Below are 20,094 nucleotides of genomic sequence, written 5' to 3'. Positions count from 1 at the left end.
TGGACTATACACACAGTAAGGACAAATGGCAACAGGAGCCAGTGCTTTCTTGAGTGCAAAGAGCTCTAACCACACCACCTCATCGATCCCTCACAACCTACCAGGTCTGGGCTACCATTATGACCACTTCACAGATAAGAAACCTGTGGCCCAGAGAAGGGAAGACACCTGCCAAATGACAAGGTAGTTGAGACAAGATCTCCAAACTAAGTCCTGATAATCCAAACCCAGGGCACCTGGGTGGATCAGTGGTTGAGCGTCTGTCTTTGGCTCAGGTCGTGATCCCAGAGTCCTGGGATCAGTCCTTCATAGGGCTCCCAGCAGGGAGCCTGCTTCTCCCTCTGCCTGTGTCTCTGTCTCTCTCTCTGTGTCTCGAATGAATGAATGAATGAATGAATGAATGAATGAATGAATGAATCTATCTTAAAAAAATAAAGATTCCAGACCCAGCCCTCTTTCCACTTTACCCTTGGAAGGGAAGAAGGTCCTCATACTCAGAGCTGCCTAGTAAGGACGTGAGTCTCCCGTCATTGGAGGAATGGGAGCAGAGGCTGCAGGACCACTGGTTGTCTTGATGAAACAACTACAGGATCCATCAACCGTACAAAGCTGACCAGAAGAGACCCCAGATCTCCCCAGCCTCACATGTCACCATCACAGAGGCCTGGTGGCTCCATCTCCCCATCACATTGTGCCCTGATGTGCCCCCACACCCATCACACTGAGCCAGACCATCCCTCCCCACTGGGCTCTCCTCCTCTCATCTACCCCCCAAGCCTCCCCAGGACCCTGAGGACAAAGGCCCCTCCCCTTCAAGGCCAGTCCCTTGGCTCCCCCCACTTAACCTCCACCCTCCCCTACTCACTAGGCCACCTTCCCACAGAAGATCTGCCCTTCTGAGAACACTCCGCACTCACTCTGCAGAGGGACAGCCAGCCAGAAAGTGCCACATGGGCAAGAGCCAAGGAGGAGCATGCATCAGCGTGTCCCTGGTGCCGAGTACAATGCCTGGCACACAGTAGCTGCTCAGTAACTATTGACTGAAAGACTAAAAGAAAGAATGACCAGGTGCATCTAGGTGTAGAGCTCATCATCACACCTCTGTCTGTGGGGTCTCAGAAGCACACAATGGGATGTTCCACTTCAATTTATAACATCAAAACCCATCCAGCCCTGCCTTTGGAAGATACTTTAAGACCCCCTAGGAAAGGATTTTCTGTGGCAGAGAATTCCTATGAGTAGATAGATAGTGGGGTCACAGATGGGGAGAAAAGGCACAGAGAGGCACAGCCATTGGTCCAGAGTCACACAGCAAATGGTTAGCAGGACCAAGCTTGAGACCCACAGGGAAGGGGGGCCCATCTGTCTTTTTCTTTTCTTTTTCTTTCTGGGGCACATGATGGGGGGTAAAGGTGCCTATGGCCACAGGACCAACCTGGCACATGTCCCTCAACAAAGTGCCACTCAGAACAGCTACCACTCAATGTGTCCTTAACCCCTATGGCCCTGTGTGCTGTACCATCATCCAGAGATTGCCACTCCTGGACCTCATGCCCTAGGAAGTCAGTGGTTTCATCCTTTTTTACAGAGGACACTGAGGCTCAGAGAGGGTAAATGAAAAACCCAAAATACCAGCCACTCCAGTGGCAAAGCTGGGACTCGAACCCAAGCCATCTGACTGCAGAGCCTTGCCCCGAACCTCTCGACTCCCTGCTTCTTCTAACTTACCATCCACTCTGTCACCAGGCAGGTCCCTTCACTTCTGGAGGCCACAGGGAGCGCATCTCTACACCTGGGCAGTTCCCAGGGGGTGGGACCAGGTGCCCTGCAGAGGTGGGCACCTCCTGTTCTTCCAGTTTTAAATCTGAGAGATCAGAAGATTGCACCCTTCTGTGACTCAGGCTCTAAGATTCTACCGGGAAAGGGGTGTGGCTCTGTCCCACCCTCCAGGATTTGAAAACTAGGTATCTATCTGCCTTCCTCTTTCCTACAAACTCTGCTCTGCCCCCGCACAAGCTAGAGAAAACCCTCAGTGCTCAGGCTAGGAAGTGGATGGGGGTAGGAAAAAGCGGCTCAGGAATTTCTGCAACCACAGGACAATGCCTGATGCCTGATGCCTGCCGCAAGGAGACCCACAGTGAGTGAGTCATAAGCTGTGCCTGCGGAGGAAGAGGGGGCCACGCAGAGAAGATGACCGGTCAAAGGGTGACTTGAATCTCTGAGTAATGTCGGGAGGGATATATTTGTGCAACCCATGGGAGCCTCTGACACATGCCACTCTGTTCCCTTCCTAGGTTCCCTGCCCCCGCTGCCTGCCTCTCTTTGGAGCCTTTTCCATGTTTTCCTCCAGCCCAATCTGGGTACCAGGAACCATCTAATCAGAGCAGAGCCTTGGACTCCAGAGCCTGGGCCTGCCACTGCCCTGCTCTGCCCTACCTTTAAATATTGGGATAGGGCACCGAGTTGCCCTCATGTAGTAAGTGCTCAGTTAAAGGATGGCTAATCTTACAGGTATCATTCAGAGTCTGATATGGCCCCTCCCTACTCCATCAGCCGCCACCCTCGGGCAGAGGACATATCCCTGCAGGCCACAGGCTGGCGAAGCAGCCAGACCTATGTGGTCAACACACCTAAAGGCCAATGTCACTAGTCTGTGTCCCCAGCTCACAGACAGCCCCTTAGAGCCTACTCCCCATAGAAAGATGCTCAGAGGTGTTGCAAGCTCCCAGAAAGGAGCCTCCCTCAGAAAGCCCAGATTGGTGGAAGCAGGCTGGGGGAGAGCAAGTCAAGAGGATGAGTCTGTCTTCAGCAGGGAAGCTGACCAGAGCAGGAAAGGAAACAAACACAGTGACTCAGTTCACCCCTGAAAACCAAATGTCTAGTCACAGCAGAGCATGGCAATATCCAGAATTAGGGGTAAGGCTAAGAAAACGTCTGTGCGGATGGATGGCCTCGGGTGGAACACAACACAGCCTTTGGGAATGCTTCCAGGGAGGTTGTAAAGACCAGGGAGAGATGTTTATTATAAATCGTTTGGTAAAAGGAGCAAGACAAAAATTGAGTCACAGTCTCAGCAATGTAGAACAATAAACACAGAAGAGAAATGCTGCTAAAATACGGAGTGGTGCTCGTAGGCTGGTGGTGAGTGATTTCCCAGTGATTTCGCCTCTAAACTTCATTCCTCGGCCCAGTTCGGGCTTAGAAAGGTCTCTTTGGCCATGTATGGGGGAAGGATGGAGGGGTGAGGCGAGAGCTCGGGCCTGGGTGATGGGAAAGGAACAGAGTGGAGGCTGGATGGAGTGGCAGGGCAGGGTCAACGCCAACAAAAGGCGCGTTATGTAAGAGGGACACGAGAGCAGAACAGAATCCCCAGACGCTGCACCCCCAGGGGCTGACCCAGACCTTGGCTACCCGCAGTGGCTCAGGCGGGGCCGGGCACTGTTTCCGGCCTGCCCCGTCTCTCTACAAAGCCCAGGACAGCGAGGAGGGAGCCATGCATGCACCTGGAGGAGGGGGTAGCTAAAAAGGGATACCTTCCTCCCTCCACGCTCCAAGCACCTGCAGCTCTTTCGCACATGTGGAGAGGTAGGGTTGTTAAATCAGAAAAAGGCATGATTCGTCTTGCTCGATAAATATACAAGATACCCTTTTTCTCATATCTGACTGTCAGGGCAAGGATGCTCCATCCCAAGCTGTTTCAAATGTTGACGGCCTTTGCAGAAGTTCCGTGTCAGGACATGAAAACCTGACCTGGGAGTTCCATCTTGAAGCTTCTCTGACACCAGAACCTGACCCAGGACACGTGTGAGGTTGGTTTGGGCAGAGCCACAAATTCCTGCAAAACACTGGAAACAGGGGTGTCTGGGTGGCTCAGTGGTTGAGCATCTGCCTTTGGCTCAGGGTGTGATCTCAGAGTCCTGGGATCAAGTCCAGCATCGGACTATAAGCAGGGGGCCTGCTTCTCCCTCTGCCTGTGTCTCTGCCTCTCTCTCTGTGACTCTCATAAATAAGAAATAAAATATTATAAAAAAAAAAACCCACTGGAAACAGCCCACATGTCCTTTAATGGGGGGGATGGGTAAATAAATGACACCATGCACAAAAGGAAGCCCACCCATGGAAAGACGAGGTCAACTCACGTGCTCCATGGATGTTCGTTCACAATATACGGAGTGAAAAAACAGTCCAACCACAGAGATGTTATCATTGCACCTCTTCTGAGAGCCAGAGCTAAACACATGTAGACCCAGAGGTGTGTATTTGGACACAAGAACACACCAAACTCCAGCAGTTTCTCCCAAGGGATGGGAGCCAAGGGAGGGGACCTTTTCTCACCCTACACCCCTAAATCGCTCATGCATGCATTACTTATGCAACCAGCCAGCATTAGCAGTGGTTGCCTACGGAGGGGGACAACCCAGGGAAATGGGAGTGACCAGGAATGGGTACAGCATTTCTCTCTGGGGTGATGAAAGCATTCTAAAATGGACTATGGCAATGGCCGCACAATTCTGTGACTATACACACACATACACACACAAAACCCAATGAACTGTACACTTCAGTGGATAAATTGTCTAGCAGGTGAATTATGTTTCAATAAAGCTGCTATTTAAAAAAGAATTAGCAAAGGGAAAGGTGAGCCCAGCAGAAGGGAGGTGCACTGTATTGGCAAATTCCGTCACCAGCCCTTTCAGGTAATAAATCTTAAGGGCAGTTTATGTATATGGTTGGAGGATGGGGGGCGCGGTTTTCTTGGCTCCCACAATTTCATCCTGGCCAACAGAATTTCCAGAAGGGCTCAGTCCTTCAAGGTTGTCCTAGAGGCAGAAGCCCCCTGCCCTGCCCCGGCAATACCAGGATTCCTGCCAAGGGCACAGCTCCCTGCCCCTACTTGCACATCTCAAGCAATGGTAAGCTCCCTTCCTCACCTATTCTATCTTAGCTTTCATGGCAAAGAACCCCTCCTATATCACCAACATGGGCCACCCAGACACTTTCTTTTTTTTTTTTTTTAAGATTTTATTTATTTATTCATAGAGACAGAGAGAGAGAGAGAGAGGCACAGACACAGGCAGCGGCAGAGGGAGAAGCAGGCTCCACGCAGGCAGCCCGACACGGGACTTGATCCCAGGTCTCCAGGATCACGACCTGGACTAAAGGTGGCACTAAACCGCTGAGCCACCGGGGCTGCCCCCACCCAGACACTTTCACTCTCTCATCCCAGCCCTGTCCTCTGGGCCAGATGGAAGGTGTGTGTTGACCTAATCATCCCCCACCACTCCCAGGTCCTAGCTCCTTCCTAGTTATATGAGGGCCCCCATCACTGTCCTCCATACCCACTCAAGATAGCCTACATCCATCTCACACATTTGCCAATATACAAGGAACATGGAACTCAAGGTTTCTAAAAACCCTGGTGGATGCTTGCATCCAAGGAACCAGTATCTACCCTGATGCCAGGGATTGGACAAATTTCAGATGAACAGGACCTAAACCACAACTACAACTGCCCCCCTTCAAACTGAAAACATCTGGTCACTCTCCTCACCCACTAGAGAATCCGTAACAGAATGAATGGCAATTCTCAAAGGTAATAGAAATTGTTTGCTGAGCACTCGCTATGCCCCAAAGCACTGGGCTGAGTTTCTTACCAGCACTATCTCATTAAATCCTTGCAATAGAACCCAGTAGGAAACGACTAAAATTCCCATTCTACGGATTAAAACGTTGAGATTAAGCTGCTGGCCCAAGTTCACGTTGGTTAACATCATGTGGAGTCCGTGTTGGAAGCCTGTGCTGGCCCAAACCAGGGGGAGATTCGTGGGGAAAATTTGGGACCGTTAGACTCTCAGAGCCAGAAGGGACTTCAGCTGTCGAATAGCCTACAGCCTTCAGTTCACAGCTAGGGAAACTGAGACCCAGAGAGAGTAAGTGACTGCCTGAGGTTACCCAGGCCTCCTGGCCCCCAGGTCAGGGTTCTTTCCTCTGCTCAAGCTCCCTCATGAAAGTAGGAGGGACTCATCCTGCCACCCGCCCCACAGGGCTTCTATGTGAGTACAAGCCCCTACTTGCCAGGGGCTTTGAAATCCCAGGATGAAAGGCACCGTGGCAGCAAAGTGGCACTGTGGGCCAGAGTGTGCCTGACCTTTGCCAGGACTTGCAGGCTGGCATCCACCTGCTCACCTGCTCAGGGTGGGCGAAACGCTGCAGGGGCCACTGGCCAAGCCATAGAACTCCAACAGGCCCTGGAGCTCAGAGCACTGTGGGAAGGGATGTTCCAAATGCTGACGTTTCCAAAGGGATGGCCCCAGGTAGGGAGGGCTCTGGAATTTTAATTATCTGGCACGAAAGTGCTCACTGCTCCTTGGGTGGGGTGAGGAGGGTGCACGGTTCACTGGATCACTGGAGGCGGCAAAGGCTAGCTTGCATTCCCTCCAAACGAAACCTCTAAGGTGGCTTGCTTCCTTGGGAAGGGGCTAGAGGCCAACCCCCCCCCCCACCTCCAACCTCCCAGGCTTCCAACCCCCCAACCGCCTGACTTAAGAGGCTCCCTCAGGTGAGACTGGACCAGGAATTTGAGGCATTTCAAGAGGGTTATTAATAGCACTGAAGTGTTGAGAAGAGAGGGGCCAGCATGTTCAGTGGGCACAGCCCTCTTCCACCCAGCGTGGGATCCACAAAACAAATCCAACCCTGTCCAGGAGAAGGCACTTCACCTTTTGCGGTTTCAGTCTCCACCCCTGTAAAATGGGGGTGGGGTGGGGGGCTGGCAGTTCTCAGTCCAGGAGGTAGGAAGAGGGGGGAGAGCAAAACCCGGCCGAAGAAGGAGCAACACACCCCACCCAGGCCGGGTGAGGGGCCCCTACAGGAGGTCGTGAATGGATGGACTGTTACAAAGCCCCAGGAGGCTGCCACCGACAGGGAGGGACAGGAAGACTCCGCCCCGGCTTTCCTCCTCCCAGAGTCCAGGCCTGTCTTATAAGGAGGCTTTTCCAGGACTTAACCCCCGCTGCTCTGAGGCTGGAGAGGGTCTGACTCATTTCTACCTCACCCTCACCCCAGTACCAGGGGCCCAGGCCTGGTACAAAGGGGGAACTCAGGCAGCAGGCCCAGGACACCACAGTCACTGGACAGCCCTGCCCCAGCACCTTGTTTATGCTCAACCTTGGGGCTCAACCTGGAGACACAAAGTTAAGGGTCACCTGGTCCCTCTTCCCAAGGGGTACAGCCGCCAGAACACAGCTGCTGAAACTCTACAGGACTGAGCAGGACACATCAAGATCAATGTAGGTGGATGCAGTGCTCTGGGCTCCCTGACCAGGGAGGAGCAACTTCAACAAGAGGAACAGATTCCTCCTTCCATCGGCCGCATCCATCCCCACACCCCACATGGACCAGCACCCCAAGCATTGGTGCCTCCTCTCTGCCAGGCCCTGGCTAAGCAAGCATGAATTAGGTCACTTGAGTCTCTCAACAACTCATTAATAAGAAATTATTCGCCCCATTTCAGAGAGGAAAAAACTGAGGTGCCAAGCCATTAAGAAACTTCTCTAAGATCTAACGGCTGGGAAACAGATGCTGGGATTCCACCCAGGCAGCCTCACCCAGGGAGGGAGAGGTGAGCCACAAAACTGAGTCTCCCAGGCAGTCTGAAATTCTCACCCCATCTCTCCAATCTCCAGGGTTGGGGGAGGAGGCACCCCGGACCCTGCTGGAATCCTGGGGCTGCCCCGGGGAAGCCTGGGGTCGGTCGCCCTTCTGAGAAGTGGCCACTGTGCAGTGACAGGCTGGGAGCAGGGTTGGCTGAAGGAGGGGGCTGAGGAGGCCGGGCTCGGGCCTTGACCAGCCCCCTGGACACGCCTGCCAGCTGGAGCACCCAGCTTGAGCCTGAGTCAAAGGGCAAGGGGTTCTGACTTACTCCTCCTGTGCACCCCATCTATCCCCAGCCCTACTCCCCAGGCTCAGTCCAGGCGGGAATGGGCCTGTCCCTAGAAGCGTCAGCCACGTGTACTAGGGCTGGGGCCAGGACGAGCTGGGGACCGGGCCAGTGAGGGAGGAAGATCAGGACACGCTGGCCGAGTGGGCCACAGCTCCATCGGGGTAGTGCGTTGGGGGATTCGGAGGGACCGGCTCGGAGGGGGTTCCAGGAGAGGAGGGGGAGCTGCGACTTCCCTCAGGAGGGGGAAGGGCGAGCTCATTAAGGGGCAGGAAGGCGCGCCCAAACGTGGAGGCAACCAGCGCGGACGGAGCACTGGGTCCCCAGCCACTCCCGCCTTGCTCGGGGCCTGATCCCCCGGAGACCCGACCCCGGCGCGCCCGGGCTGGGGGCGTGGCCCGGGGGCTCCCGGCAGGACCCCCCGGCGCGCGGCACCCCGCCCGACTCACCTGCGATGTGCTGGCGCCGGGCGTCGTCCAGGTGCGTGGACAGCACGTCCCCCATGGCGAGGAAGAGCCGCGGCCCGGATCCGCCCGTCGCTGCCCGCGCTGCTCAGGAGGACACGGCTGGCGCCATGCAGCCCGGCCCGGCCCGCTCCCGCCGCCCCTCGCTGCGGCCTCCGCTCTGCCCGCGCTCCAGCCCGGGCCGCGTCGGTCCCGCCGGCCGCCTCCGCCCCGCGCCCCAGCCCGCGGCGCCGCAGCCCCGCCGCGCCCCGCCGCGCCCCGCCGCGCCCCGCCCCGCCCCGCCCCGCCGCGCCGCGCGCCCCCCCCCCCAGCCGAGCCCCGCCCCCGCCGCGGCCGCGGGGCGGGACACCCGGGACTGCGGGCGAGACCCGGACAAAGACCGGTCGAAGAGAGGGAGCGGCGAGCAGCGAGCAGCGGCGCGCCCGGGGGCGCACCAGACCCAGGCCCAGCCGAAGAGAGAGACGGGGCCGCTGGGGGCCTCTGAAAGAGCGGGGAGCGCCGGGGGCCTCCAGCCTGGGGTCACCTCCTCCCCTATCCTCGCGGGAGGAGAATCGCGCCGAGCAGGTGGTGGGGAACCGGCAGGGGATGCCGAGGCCCAGGTGCGGGAGCTCGGCGTTCGCAGCCCACTTCTCCGCCCCTGGCCCCAGCCCCGCCCGCCGCCTCCCGCTCTCAGGAAGCTCCTGGCCTTGATCCGACCTGCCCCACAAGGTGTGCCCGGCCCGCCTTGCACAATAGCGCGGGGAGAGGGGGTGGCCAGAAGGCTCCCCGGGTGTCAATGCCAGGCGGACATTCCTCAGGCTCAGCGTATGGGTATTTCACTCGGGAGGTAGCTTGTGGGACAGGGCAGGGCAGGAATGGAAAAAAACAATAGAACTTTCCAGTTGGTAAAAGATTCTAAACTCACGGACCTGCGTGGTCTGTGGGTATCAATCGGGCCTGCGGGGCTGGGCATGGGTGTGTCCAGGGTACCACAGGAATGTGTCGATCCTGCCCTCACCACCCCCCAAGCCAGTAGACGAAATAGGCCAACAACTGGGACCCCCAAAATCATGGGTTGGGGTAGCAGAAGCCTTCCTTGGCTGCTGATGCTCAGACTTCCCCAAGCTGCATCCCAAAGGTCATCCAGCTTCTGTGTGCTCACCCTGGTGGCTGAGTACCCACCACCCATGTATCCCACCCTGTAATCGGGCAGTTCTTACTGTAGCTATGACAAAGGCAAAGAATGGTGGTAATAAAAGTTGGCATTACTGGGCACAGGTACTTCAGTCCTTTCAATATCGCCAAAGGTAGGTTTGAAGTTGACTAATGTGATACTGGCCCTCATTTGTGCAGCCAGTGGCTTACCAGTCAGTCGTTCAGCATACAGGTGGTAACTACCTGCTTGCTCAGCCCTCTACAAGATCCCGGGGTGGGGGTGCTGGGAGCAGGGGTGCTGGTTGGCTGTCCCAGGACTGGAGAACTCTTAATCTCAGGTGGTGAGTTTCAGCTCCACCTGGGGTATAGAATACTTAAAGATAACTTGAAAAGAAAAGAAAGAAGAAGAAAAGAAACATGCTGGGTGTGGGGTTAAGAGAAGTTGCCTAAGCTGTCCTACCCTCTCTGTGACCCAGGACAAGTGGCATTATTCTGAACCTTAATTTCCTTATCTGTCAAATGAGAATAATGACACTTTGTTGTAAGGCTTAAAGCATATAACAGAGCATCCAGCACAGTGCCTGGCACAGGATTGGTCATCTCAATACATAGAGCCCACCATTCTCTTATTGTTATCACCATCCTTGCTGTCAAGAGCCTATAGGAAAGGGATCCCTGGGTGGCACAGCGGTTTGGTGCCTGCCTTTGGCCCAGGGCGCGATCCTGGAGACCTGGGATCGAGTCCCACATCGGGCTCCCGGGGCATGGAGCCTGCTTCTCCCTCTGCCTGTGTCTCTGCCTCTCTCTCTCTCTCTCTCTCTCTCTGTGACTATCATAAATAAATAAAAATTAAAAAAAATTAAAAAAATAATAAAAAGAGCCTATAGCAAGGAGAACATTTGTTTTGTTTTGTTTTTATTTATTTATTCTCTCAGACACTCAGAGAGAGGCAGAGACATAGGCAGAGGGAGAAGCAGGCTCCCCACAGGGAGCCTGATGTGGGACTCGATCCCAGGATCACTACCTGAGCCAAAGACACTCAACCACTGAGCCACCCAGGCGCTCCGAGAACATTTCATGTTGAGGAAAATCCCAGAGGGACTAGCACCTAAACTACAAGTAGAAAAAACAGAAGTTGACAGCAGACATTGGAGATCAGCATCCCAGGAAGTGGAGAGCACAGGCATAGGCCAGTCTTTAAAGAACAGGATGGATTCATGCAGCGGAGAGTCTTCAGGTGGGGTTGAAGTCAAGCTGGTTTCCTTTCCAGAGATCAACTGAGGCCAAGAGAAGGAAAGTCACACAGCAAGGCAGAAGCAGAACCCCGCCAGAAGTCAAGTCTCCTGACACCCAGCATCTGTCTGTTCTCTTTGAGCAACCAGATAGAAGTAACTAGAAGCAAAAGAGGCTGCTGCTCTCATTTCATTTTCCCCACAGCCCAAACTATAAGGACTGGAAAGGTTTGCTTGCCCTAGGTGTATAGCTGGAGCCAGCCAGCATCTGGACACCCCAGGGCATGTCCTCGGTCAGAGTGGAGGCTTGGGCCAGTTGAGATAGAAGTGGGGCCACAGGCAGCCTTTTGTCAGCCTTTATGGTACACCCAGGCCTGTCACCCTGGAGCACCTACAAACTACCCAGAATGCCAGAACCCTAGTCCAGCCCTCCCCTTCCCCGCCCCCCCCCCAACTTCATGGCTTTGGAGACCCTCTGTCACATGTCACCTAGCCCCTCTGAGCATCTGTGGTATGTAGAAAGCAAATGAAATCATGAAAGTAGAAAGGCCTGGTAAACTATAAAATGCTGTGTGTATGCAAATAGCTCCCCTCAGACCTTGACGCCAGTCCCAAGTGAAAATTCATTCAGTTGGGACTCCTGGGTGGCTCAGCAGTTGGGCATCTCAGGGCATGATCCCTGAGTCCCAGAATGGAGTCCCACATCGGGCTCCCTACATGGAGCCTGCTTCTCCCTCTACCTGTGCCTCTGCCTCTCTGTGTGTGTCTCTCATGAATAAATAAATAAAATCTTTTTTAAAAAAATTCATTAAGTTCACATACACACAGAGTTTTACCTAGCAGTGGAGTGGAGGGGAATTGACTGTTAAAAATGTCAGAGGGAGGCACCTGAGTGGTTCAGTGATTGAGCATCTGCCTTCAACTCAGGTCGTGATCCTGAGGTCCTGGGATCGAGTCCCACACTGGGCTCCCTACAGGGAGCCTGCTTCTCCCTTTGCCTGTGTCTCTGCCTCTCTCTCTGTGTCTCTTATAAATAAATAAATAAATAAATAAATAAATAAATAAATAAATAAATAAAATCTTAAAAAGTAAAATAAAACAAAAATGAAATGGGAAACAAATGCATGGAGCTCCAGCTGTGTGTCAAGTTCTACTGTAGGGGTCGAGAATACATCAGGATACCGGATAGTCAAGATCTCTGTCCTTGTAGAGGCTATGTTCTCATGCTGGAGGGAGAAAGGTAGTACATAAACAAGATGATTTCAGAAAGAATAAACATTAAGATAATAAAATAGGATGAGGGATTAAAGTGACAGCAGTGGGAGTACCAACTAGGAAGGCAGTCTGGGAGGTAACACTTGGAGACTTGATTGGCAAAAAGTAGCCATGAAGATCCAGGGATAGCTATCATTCATGGCCCTTGTGCTCATGCCAGATATCATGCCAAAGGCATTCCCTGCCTCATCAGACAGCCCTCACAACTACTTTATTGGAAGAATGACCAGTTTTAAGGATTTTCAAAAGATGACATTCCATTGGATGCCCATAGTAGCCCTTACTTAAACACTGGGTAGGTAGGCCTGGAGGGCACACCACGTAAAGGTGTCAGTGTGAGCAAAGGCAAGGGAGATGAGTCCTTACCAACCCAGGGTCTGTTTCAAGGGAAAAAGAGAGAGGGGCCCCTACCCTGGACAGGTGGGACCAGACAGGAGGCTCCTTGTGTTCAGAACATAGGGATTTTTACTTTATTCTGAGATGATTGTAAACCTCTTTAAAAGTTCTCAGCTCGGGACACGGGAGTGACTCAACAGTAGAGCATCTGCCTTTGCCTTGGGGTATGATCCTGGGGTTCCAGGATCAAGTCACACATCGGGCTTCCCACGTGGAGCCTGCTTCTCCCTCTGCCTCTCTCTCTCTTCTCTGTGTGTCTCTCATGAATAAATAAAATCTTTAAAAAATAAAATACAGGAATCCCTGGGTGGCTCGACGGTTTAGCACCTGTCTTCAGCCCAGGGCTTAATCCTGGAGTCCCTGGATCGAGTCCCACATTAGGTTCCCTGCGTGGAGCCTGCTTCTCCCTCTGCCTGTGTCTCTCTCTGTGTGTGTGTGTGTGTGTGTGTGTGTGTGTGTGTGTCTCATGAATAAATAAATAAAATATTTTTAAAAAATAAAATGCAAAAAAAAAAAGTTCTCAGCTCTTGGGAGGACTGGGTGGCTCAGTCTATTAGGTGTCCAACTCTTGCTTCCACCTCAGGTCTTGATCTCAGGGTCATGGGATCAAGCCCTGTAGGGCTCCACATGCTTGAGATTCTCTCTCCCTCTCCTTCTGCCCCTCCCTCTGCTGTCTCTCTTTCAAATAAATAAATAAATCTTAAAAATATATATATACTCTCAGCTCTCCACTACTTTATGTTAATAAATCAGGCCAGTTGTGATCTTTGGGTGGAGGAAGAATGACTTATTTTTTTAAAGAAAAATGAATACAGTCATCAGTACTATATGAGGAAGAGGAAAGGATTTCAGGAAATTAGACATCAGGAGAATTTCTCCAACTCTGAAAAGCTGGAAACCCCTGCCCCTACACTTGAGGCTGTTTTTAGTTTTGAATAAATTAAAGCATGTTTTCATACATTTCTTGGCTCTTTGTGGGGATTTACTATTCATATCTTCTGCCTGCTTTTGCATAGGAATGTGTATGTTTTTCTTATTGGTTTTTAAGAGCTCTTTCTATAAGGAAGAATTTCTCAGGGTGCCTGGGGGGCTCAGTTGGTTAAGCGTCTGCCTTCTGCTCAGGTCATGACCCCAGGAATCAAGCCCCGCTGGTGTCATCATTGGGTTCCCTGCTCAGCAAGGAGTCTGCTTCTCCCTTTCCCTCTGCCCAACCACCCGCCTGCCCCACTCATGATTTCTCTCCCTCTCCCTCTGTCTCTCTCAAATAAATAAAATCTTTAAAAAAAGAAAAACAAAAGCAAAAAACTTCTCAGTACTGCAATGTGTGGTGCAGGGGGTGTGTCTGCTTTTTTTCTAGGGTTCTTGATTTGATATCTATCCCCCAGCTCTCTCCCACACCCTTCACTTGGCCCAGGCCCTAAAGCCCAGTGGAAGATACCAGGCATGTGGACAAAGAAGAGGAATGATCCAGATCTAGAGCAAGGAAGGAAGACTCCCCATGCCCACCTGCTGAGCCTGCCCTCTCTGGCAGAGAATGCCACCTACAGCCCCTGATTCATCAGTCCTTTGTCAGGAAGTGGCTTCTGCCCAGCTGCCTCCCTGCAGGGCTGCCCCGCCCCACCTCACCCCACCCAAAAGCACATTTAGAAACTGAGACCTAAAGGTAAAGAATAATAATACTTTACTTGGAAAGAGAGGGTCCAGGAGGGTCCAGAGCTTGGACAGCAGCCCGGATTAGGGAAGGGATTTGCCACAAAACATATGGTAGGGGCCCAGGCCAGGACCCTTCCTGGTTTTATAAGAAGGAGGAGGGGCCCTTCCTTGCCCCATGGGTCCCTCTCTCTCCCAGTTGGCTCTGAGTCCCAGCTCTGCTCTCCCCGCAAACCTGTCAGACCTGAAATAGCCCAGGAGAAAAAAAACAAACACCTTGGGTAAACAACAGGGAATGTGAATGAATCAGGATTTTGTTTTTAAGGAATATCGTGTGTCCACTGCTGTTTACCAGGTCAGGTCGGCATGGCCCCTTGTGTGGAAGGGACCCTGGCACCCCGCCTGGACCTCCCCTCTTTATTGACTGTCGAGTGGTAGAAGGAGACACTGCTCACAGCCATTCCATCTGTCACCTGGTCTTTGGCTGATCCGGCCCCATTCTTGCTCCTCTTGTGGCCAGCTCCACCACCACACCCAAAGTCCAGACCCCAAGACTCTGCCCTGTACTCCCCCACCCATTAACTAACCCAACCCTTTAGTGGCCTCCTACTTGTTCCTCAGTGGAGAGCCAGCTGGATTGTTCAAAACACAAATATGACTGTGTCATTCCCCTGCTTCAAACCTTCTGTGGCTCCCACTGTCCTGAGGACAAAGTCAGACCCAGACCCCAAACACGGCACTGAAGGCTCCTACCAGCCTCCCCTTTGCCCCCTTCCCTTGGCCCCCCTCCAGCCATACTGACCTCTCATACCCACAAACTAGCCTTGCCCGTCTCCATCAGGGTTTACACACATGTTGATTCCCTTTCCTGAGTTTGCCCCACCAAGCACCAACCATCCTCAGCTAAAACAGAGAGGCCTCTCCTGTCTGCTGCTTCTCCTAGTGCCTTATACCTCTCCTTCATCACAATCAGCATGTTCATAATTACTTAATTTTGTGTACAGTTATTTGTTGAAAGAAGTCTTCCTCTCTGATGACAGGACTGTCAGCCCAACATGACAGCCCTAGCGTCAACATAATGGGAGCTTGGGTGAGCACCTGCAATGTGCAGAACAGTGCCCTGGGCACTGGAGAGGAATGTGACAGTGACACCCACCTGATCCCTGGGACTTGGCCACCTTGTTCCTAGACATGCATATGGTCACACCTGCTGTGGCCGCACCCACTTCACTCCCCATTTGTCAGCAAAACCTGTTCAGTGTCCCTGCCATTGGGAGCCTCTGCTTGCATACCTCCAGGAAGGGGGTGCTCACCACCTCCCCAGGTTGCAATTCCATGTCCAGCCCAAGAACACCAAAGTCAGACAAGAGAGTACCTCAGCACCAGCAAACAGGCAGGGAGTGAGAAATAGTGACAACATTGTTGTTCCCAGCTATGGGCTTTACATCCTCTGCCTTAATCGACCTTCACCACAGCTCCATGAAAGAGGCCCTTTTCAGGGACATTCATATTATAGGGAGAGAAAGCTGAGGCTCAGTGAGGTTAAGTGACTCATCCAAGGTCACATAGCAAGGAAGACATGAAAGTTAGAGACATACACAGAGCTGCAACATAGTGCAACACACCACCATCCCTCCAGATCCAAACCCATGTGTTACTCTAGGTTTTTTTTTAATTTTTATTTATTTATGATAGTCAGAGAGAGAGAGAGAGAGAGGCAGAGACACAAGCAGGCTCCATGCACCGGGAGCCCGACGTGGGATTCGATCCCGGGTCTCCAGGATCGCGCCCTGGGCCAAAGGCAGGCGCCAAACCGCTGCGCCACCCAGGGATCCCTGTTCCTCTATTTTTCACACACAAAAGGAGATTCTCTGCTACACCCACTGTCTGCTCACTCATTTTTTTTTTAAAGATTTTATTTATTTATTCATGAGAGATACAGGGAGAGAGAGAGAGGCAGAGACACAGGCAGAGGGAGAAGCAGGCTCCATGCAGGGAGCCCAACATGGGACTCGATCCCGGGTCTCCAGGATCAGGCCCTGGGCTGAAGGCAGCTCTAAACCGCGGAGCCACCCGGGCTGCTTCATGCGCACTCATTTTTTATTTTTACTTAACAATATACTGTGAACATCTTTCCATGCTAATGAGTTTTTAATTCTACTGATTTTTAATGGCTGTGTGATAGTCCATTGTCTGACTCCATTAAACTACTTGCCTATGAATGGACACTTCTTTCCTTTTCTTTTTGTTTTTTTAAGATTTTATTTATTTATTCACGAAAGACACAGAGAAAGAGAGGCAGAGACATAGGCAGAAGGAAAAGCAGGCTCCTCATGGGGAGCCTGATATAGGACTTGATCCCAGGACCCCAGGATCACCACCTAAGCTGAAGGCAGATGTTCACCTCACCAACCAGGTGCCCCTGGACACTTATTTTCACAATTATTTTATGAGGATCAGTTGCTAGAACTGGAATGGCTGGTTAATAAGCTGTCTTTTGAGGTTCTCAATACATGGTGACAAATTGCCGTGATGAAAGGATTGTAGCAGGCACTAGTTCTCCTGGCCCTTGCCTTGTACCTGTCATATGTCCCTTGTCTAGTACCCAGTGTGTCACGGTGATCTTACCTCTCACCTCACCCCCACCCTCCAGAGTGAGAGATCACCCTCCCCAGAGACCTTGAGCTTAGCTGGGTTCCTGACTTCCTGGCAAGTCCCAGAGAGACATTTGTTGCCTGACCAGTGTTGATGTGATAGTCACTCCCAGTTCCTCCAGGGCCAGCCAGGAGGGTTTTAAGGCCTCCCCAACCCACATGTACCACTTCCATGTCAGGCGTGGTTTCCCGCTGGGCTACAGCTGCCCCTCACCAGCTGGTGACTCAGAGCCTGGCCAGGATGGCAGTGCTGCCTGGGTCTACTCAGCACTCCAAGTGACTAAACTTGCGGTGAGGCTGGGCTGGGCCTCTTGAGGTGGGGCTGCCTCCACCCCAGCCTGGCCCTCCTTCCTCTCTCCCTTGAGTATTACTGCTTTCTGTCCTCTGGGCCTTCTCAATAGGATGAGAATAATCCTGGATACCGAGTGCCTGAGTGTGCCAAGGTGATTGAGACACAGTTCCCACACTCTCCGAGGGCCTAGCCTGGAGGACAGAAGTCATATCATGGGGATGAACAAAGAAGAAGCCCAAGAGGAAGAGGGGGTTGGTGGCAGAGAGGGAGAGACATGTGGTGGGGAGAGTCCAGAACTGGGCATCAGGGTGGGCACTGGCCACTGTGTAAGGACCATGAGGACCAGGTAGGGGAGCAGGGAGCTTGCAAGGACTGTGCTGTTCCACCCCATATGGTGCCTCCATGAGAAGTAGCAAAGTCTGGGGCGCCTGGGTGGCTCAGATGGTTAAGTGCCTGCCTTTGGCTCTCCAGATGCTGGGATCAAGCCCCGCATCGGGCTCCCTGCTCAGGGGAGTGTCTGCTTCTCCCTTTTCTCCCTACCTCACACTCATGTTTTCTCTCTCTCTCAAATAAATAAATAAAATTAAAAAAAAAAAAGAGTAGCAAAGTCAGTGACAACAGGCTGGGGCAGTCTTATACCAAGGCCCCAGCTGGCTTGGCAAGTGCAGCATGGGCTGGATTCGACCCTGTCACCCAGCCCACCGGATGCCCTCGTAGATGTTTGACCTGCTTATGCAGGAGTCCTGAGTGAGGAGGCAGCCACAGGGATGGTACCTCCTCCTAGGGGAGCATTTGGAAATGTGTGTATGGGGGAGTTCTTAATTGTCACTATGTCTGGTGTCTGTGGGAGTGGGGGAGGAGATGCTATTGGCATCTAATGTCTGAAGGTCAGCGACGGTAAGTATTCTGCTGAGATGGCCTGTGCTGCCCAGGCATGAATTCCTCCCCTGCCCTCAAAACCTAAGGCTGAGACCCCTCTGCTGTCCAATTCCATTGTGGAGAGGATCATACGTACTGTAGAATTTCCTCCAGTGTTTAAAGTGGTTCTGAGACACTGTGTCACTGGGTTTGCACCTCGCCTGGGCAAGGACTAGGCTGATGTTTTTATTTGTCATCTAGGAATAATGATGGCAAGGACATGGGTAGACATTGAGCGGCCCATGTGCTGGGCACAGGGCCAGGCCTTTGGATGTGTTATCTTCCTGATGGTCCTATGAGGGTTGCACTATAATTATCCCCATTTTGCAGATGAGGAAACACAAGCTCAGAGAGGCAAGGTCAGTCACACGAATGGGAAGTCAGGGAACTGGTTTTTCTTTTCTTTTTTTTTTAATGATTTTATTTCTTTATTCATGAGAGACACAGAGAGAGGCAGAGACATATGCAGAGGGAGGAACAGGCTCCCTGTGAGGAGCCGGTGTGGTACTCTATCCCAGGACCTAGGGATCACCACCTGAGCCAAAGGCAGATGCTCAACCACTGGGCAACCCAGGCTCCCAGGAAGCTGGTTTTTCAACCCAGGTTTACTTCACTGCAAAGCCCTACCCCTGCCGTTAAGACAGATGGGGAAACAGACATTCTCACTGCTCCCCAATTAGTCACTGGCAAACCCAGAACCAAGATCTCTGAACCTGTTCATCAGGAGTCTTCCCCCTCCACCCCTGTGCCAAGGGCCCCATCTGCAAATGTGGAGCCCTTTAATAAGAATTAATTAAATCTAAAAAAATATTTTATTTATTTATTCATAAGAGACACAGAGAGAGAGATGCAAAGATATAGGCAGAGGGAGAAGCAGGGTTCCCGTGGGGAGCCCGATGCAGGACTCAATCCCACGACCCCAGGGATCAAGACCTGAGCCAAAGGCAGTCAATTAACCACTGAGCCACCCAAGCATCCCCCTTTAACAAGAATTAAAAGAAGCATCTTTTTTTTAATTTTTATTTATTTATGATAGTCAGACACACACAGAGAGAGGGGCAGAGACACAGGCAGAGGGAGAAGCAGGCTCCATGCACTGGGAGCCCGACGTGGGACTCGATCCCGGGTCTCCAGGATCGCGCCCTGGGCCAAAGGCAGGCGCCAAACCGCTGCGCCACCCAGGGATCCCAAAAGAAGCATCTTGATCCCAGGATCAAGTCCTGCATGGGGCTCCCTATGGGGAACCTGCTTCTCCTTCTGCCTATACTTCTGCCTCTCTCTCTGTGTCTCTCAGGAATAAATAAATAAAATCTTAAAAAAAAAAAAAAAAAAAAAAGAAGAAGAAAACCCAAGGAGAGGCCTCCCTGAGCCTATCCTCCACCCCTGGTGCCTGCTTTCTCCTTGTATTTCCTGCTCTGGAAACCTGAAGGCAATTTCTTTTACCTAAAGTGACTCATCTTTCTACCTATAAGGTATCTTCCTGTAACTGTGAAGAACTCCAAAGATGCTAAATCCTTCCTCTCTCTCTCCACCAGAAAAGGCCCTGGCTGCCCTCAAGGTGAGCAGGAGCAGAATTTGAATAGTCTTTAACCTTCTGATGGCCATGGGGTCTGGGCCCCACTGGCTATCACCATCCTGGGCCTCCACTTTCGCAAAAGGGAGCTAATAATCCCTCCCAGCCTCACTCATGTAGAAAGGCAATGAAATCAACCATGTATAGCACTTGGCCCAGGGCCATTAAATAGTAGCTGTTCTCACGACGACTGTCAGCATTGAGTGTGGAAGACAGATGGGGCTACCCTTGATGATACAAGGTGGACAGTAGAATGCCAAGGTAGGGGTTTGAGCCAAGGATCCTGGGAGTCCTGAGCTGGGAAGGTGTGGCATGAAACAAGGTGGCTTCTTGGGAGGAGGTGGTACTTGAGCTGGGCTGTGAGAAAAGGAATATATATGGTGGTTGTAAAGAGACCATGTGTCCCAGGTGTGCCAGCTGAGCGGCAGAACGCAGATTTGTAGAAATTCTCGTGGGAGGGGTGGGGGCCTCCGGATGAGAGGAAAGGACTCCGTGGGACACGGACAAGGCTGGAAATACTGACCTAGGAGTCAGGAAAACAGTTTTTCATTTCTTTTTCTTTTATTT

The 20,094-nt window shown here is 52.3% G+C and overlaps 1 protein-coding gene across 1 annotated transcript in view; it reads right to left on the bottom strand.

Moving 5' to 3' along the window:
* Nucleotides 1–8,608, bottom strand: part of NIBAN2 (niban apoptosis regulator 2) — a 51,281-nt gene extending 42,673 nt beyond the window's left edge. Inside the window, exon 1 of the mRNA XM_055324417.1 lies at nt 8,389–8,608. Within this exon, the coding sequence (XP_055180392.1) occupies nt 8,389–8,443 (55 nt within the window). The 5' untranslated portion in view covers nt 8,444–8,608. The remainder of the gene's footprint in view (nt 1–8,388) is intronic.
* Nucleotides 8,609–20,094: the final 11,486 nt, after the last annotated feature.

This window comes from Nyctereutes procyonoides, unplaced genomic scaffold (genome assembly GCF_905146905.1).
Source record: "Nyctereutes procyonoides isolate TBG_1078 unplaced genomic scaffold, NYPRO_anot_genome, whole genome shotgun sequence".
Classification (NCBI taxonomy): domain Eukaryota; kingdom Metazoa; phylum Chordata; class Mammalia; order Carnivora; family Canidae; genus Nyctereutes; species Nyctereutes procyonoides.
This window is presented reverse-complemented; position numbering and strand designations above follow the sequence as displayed.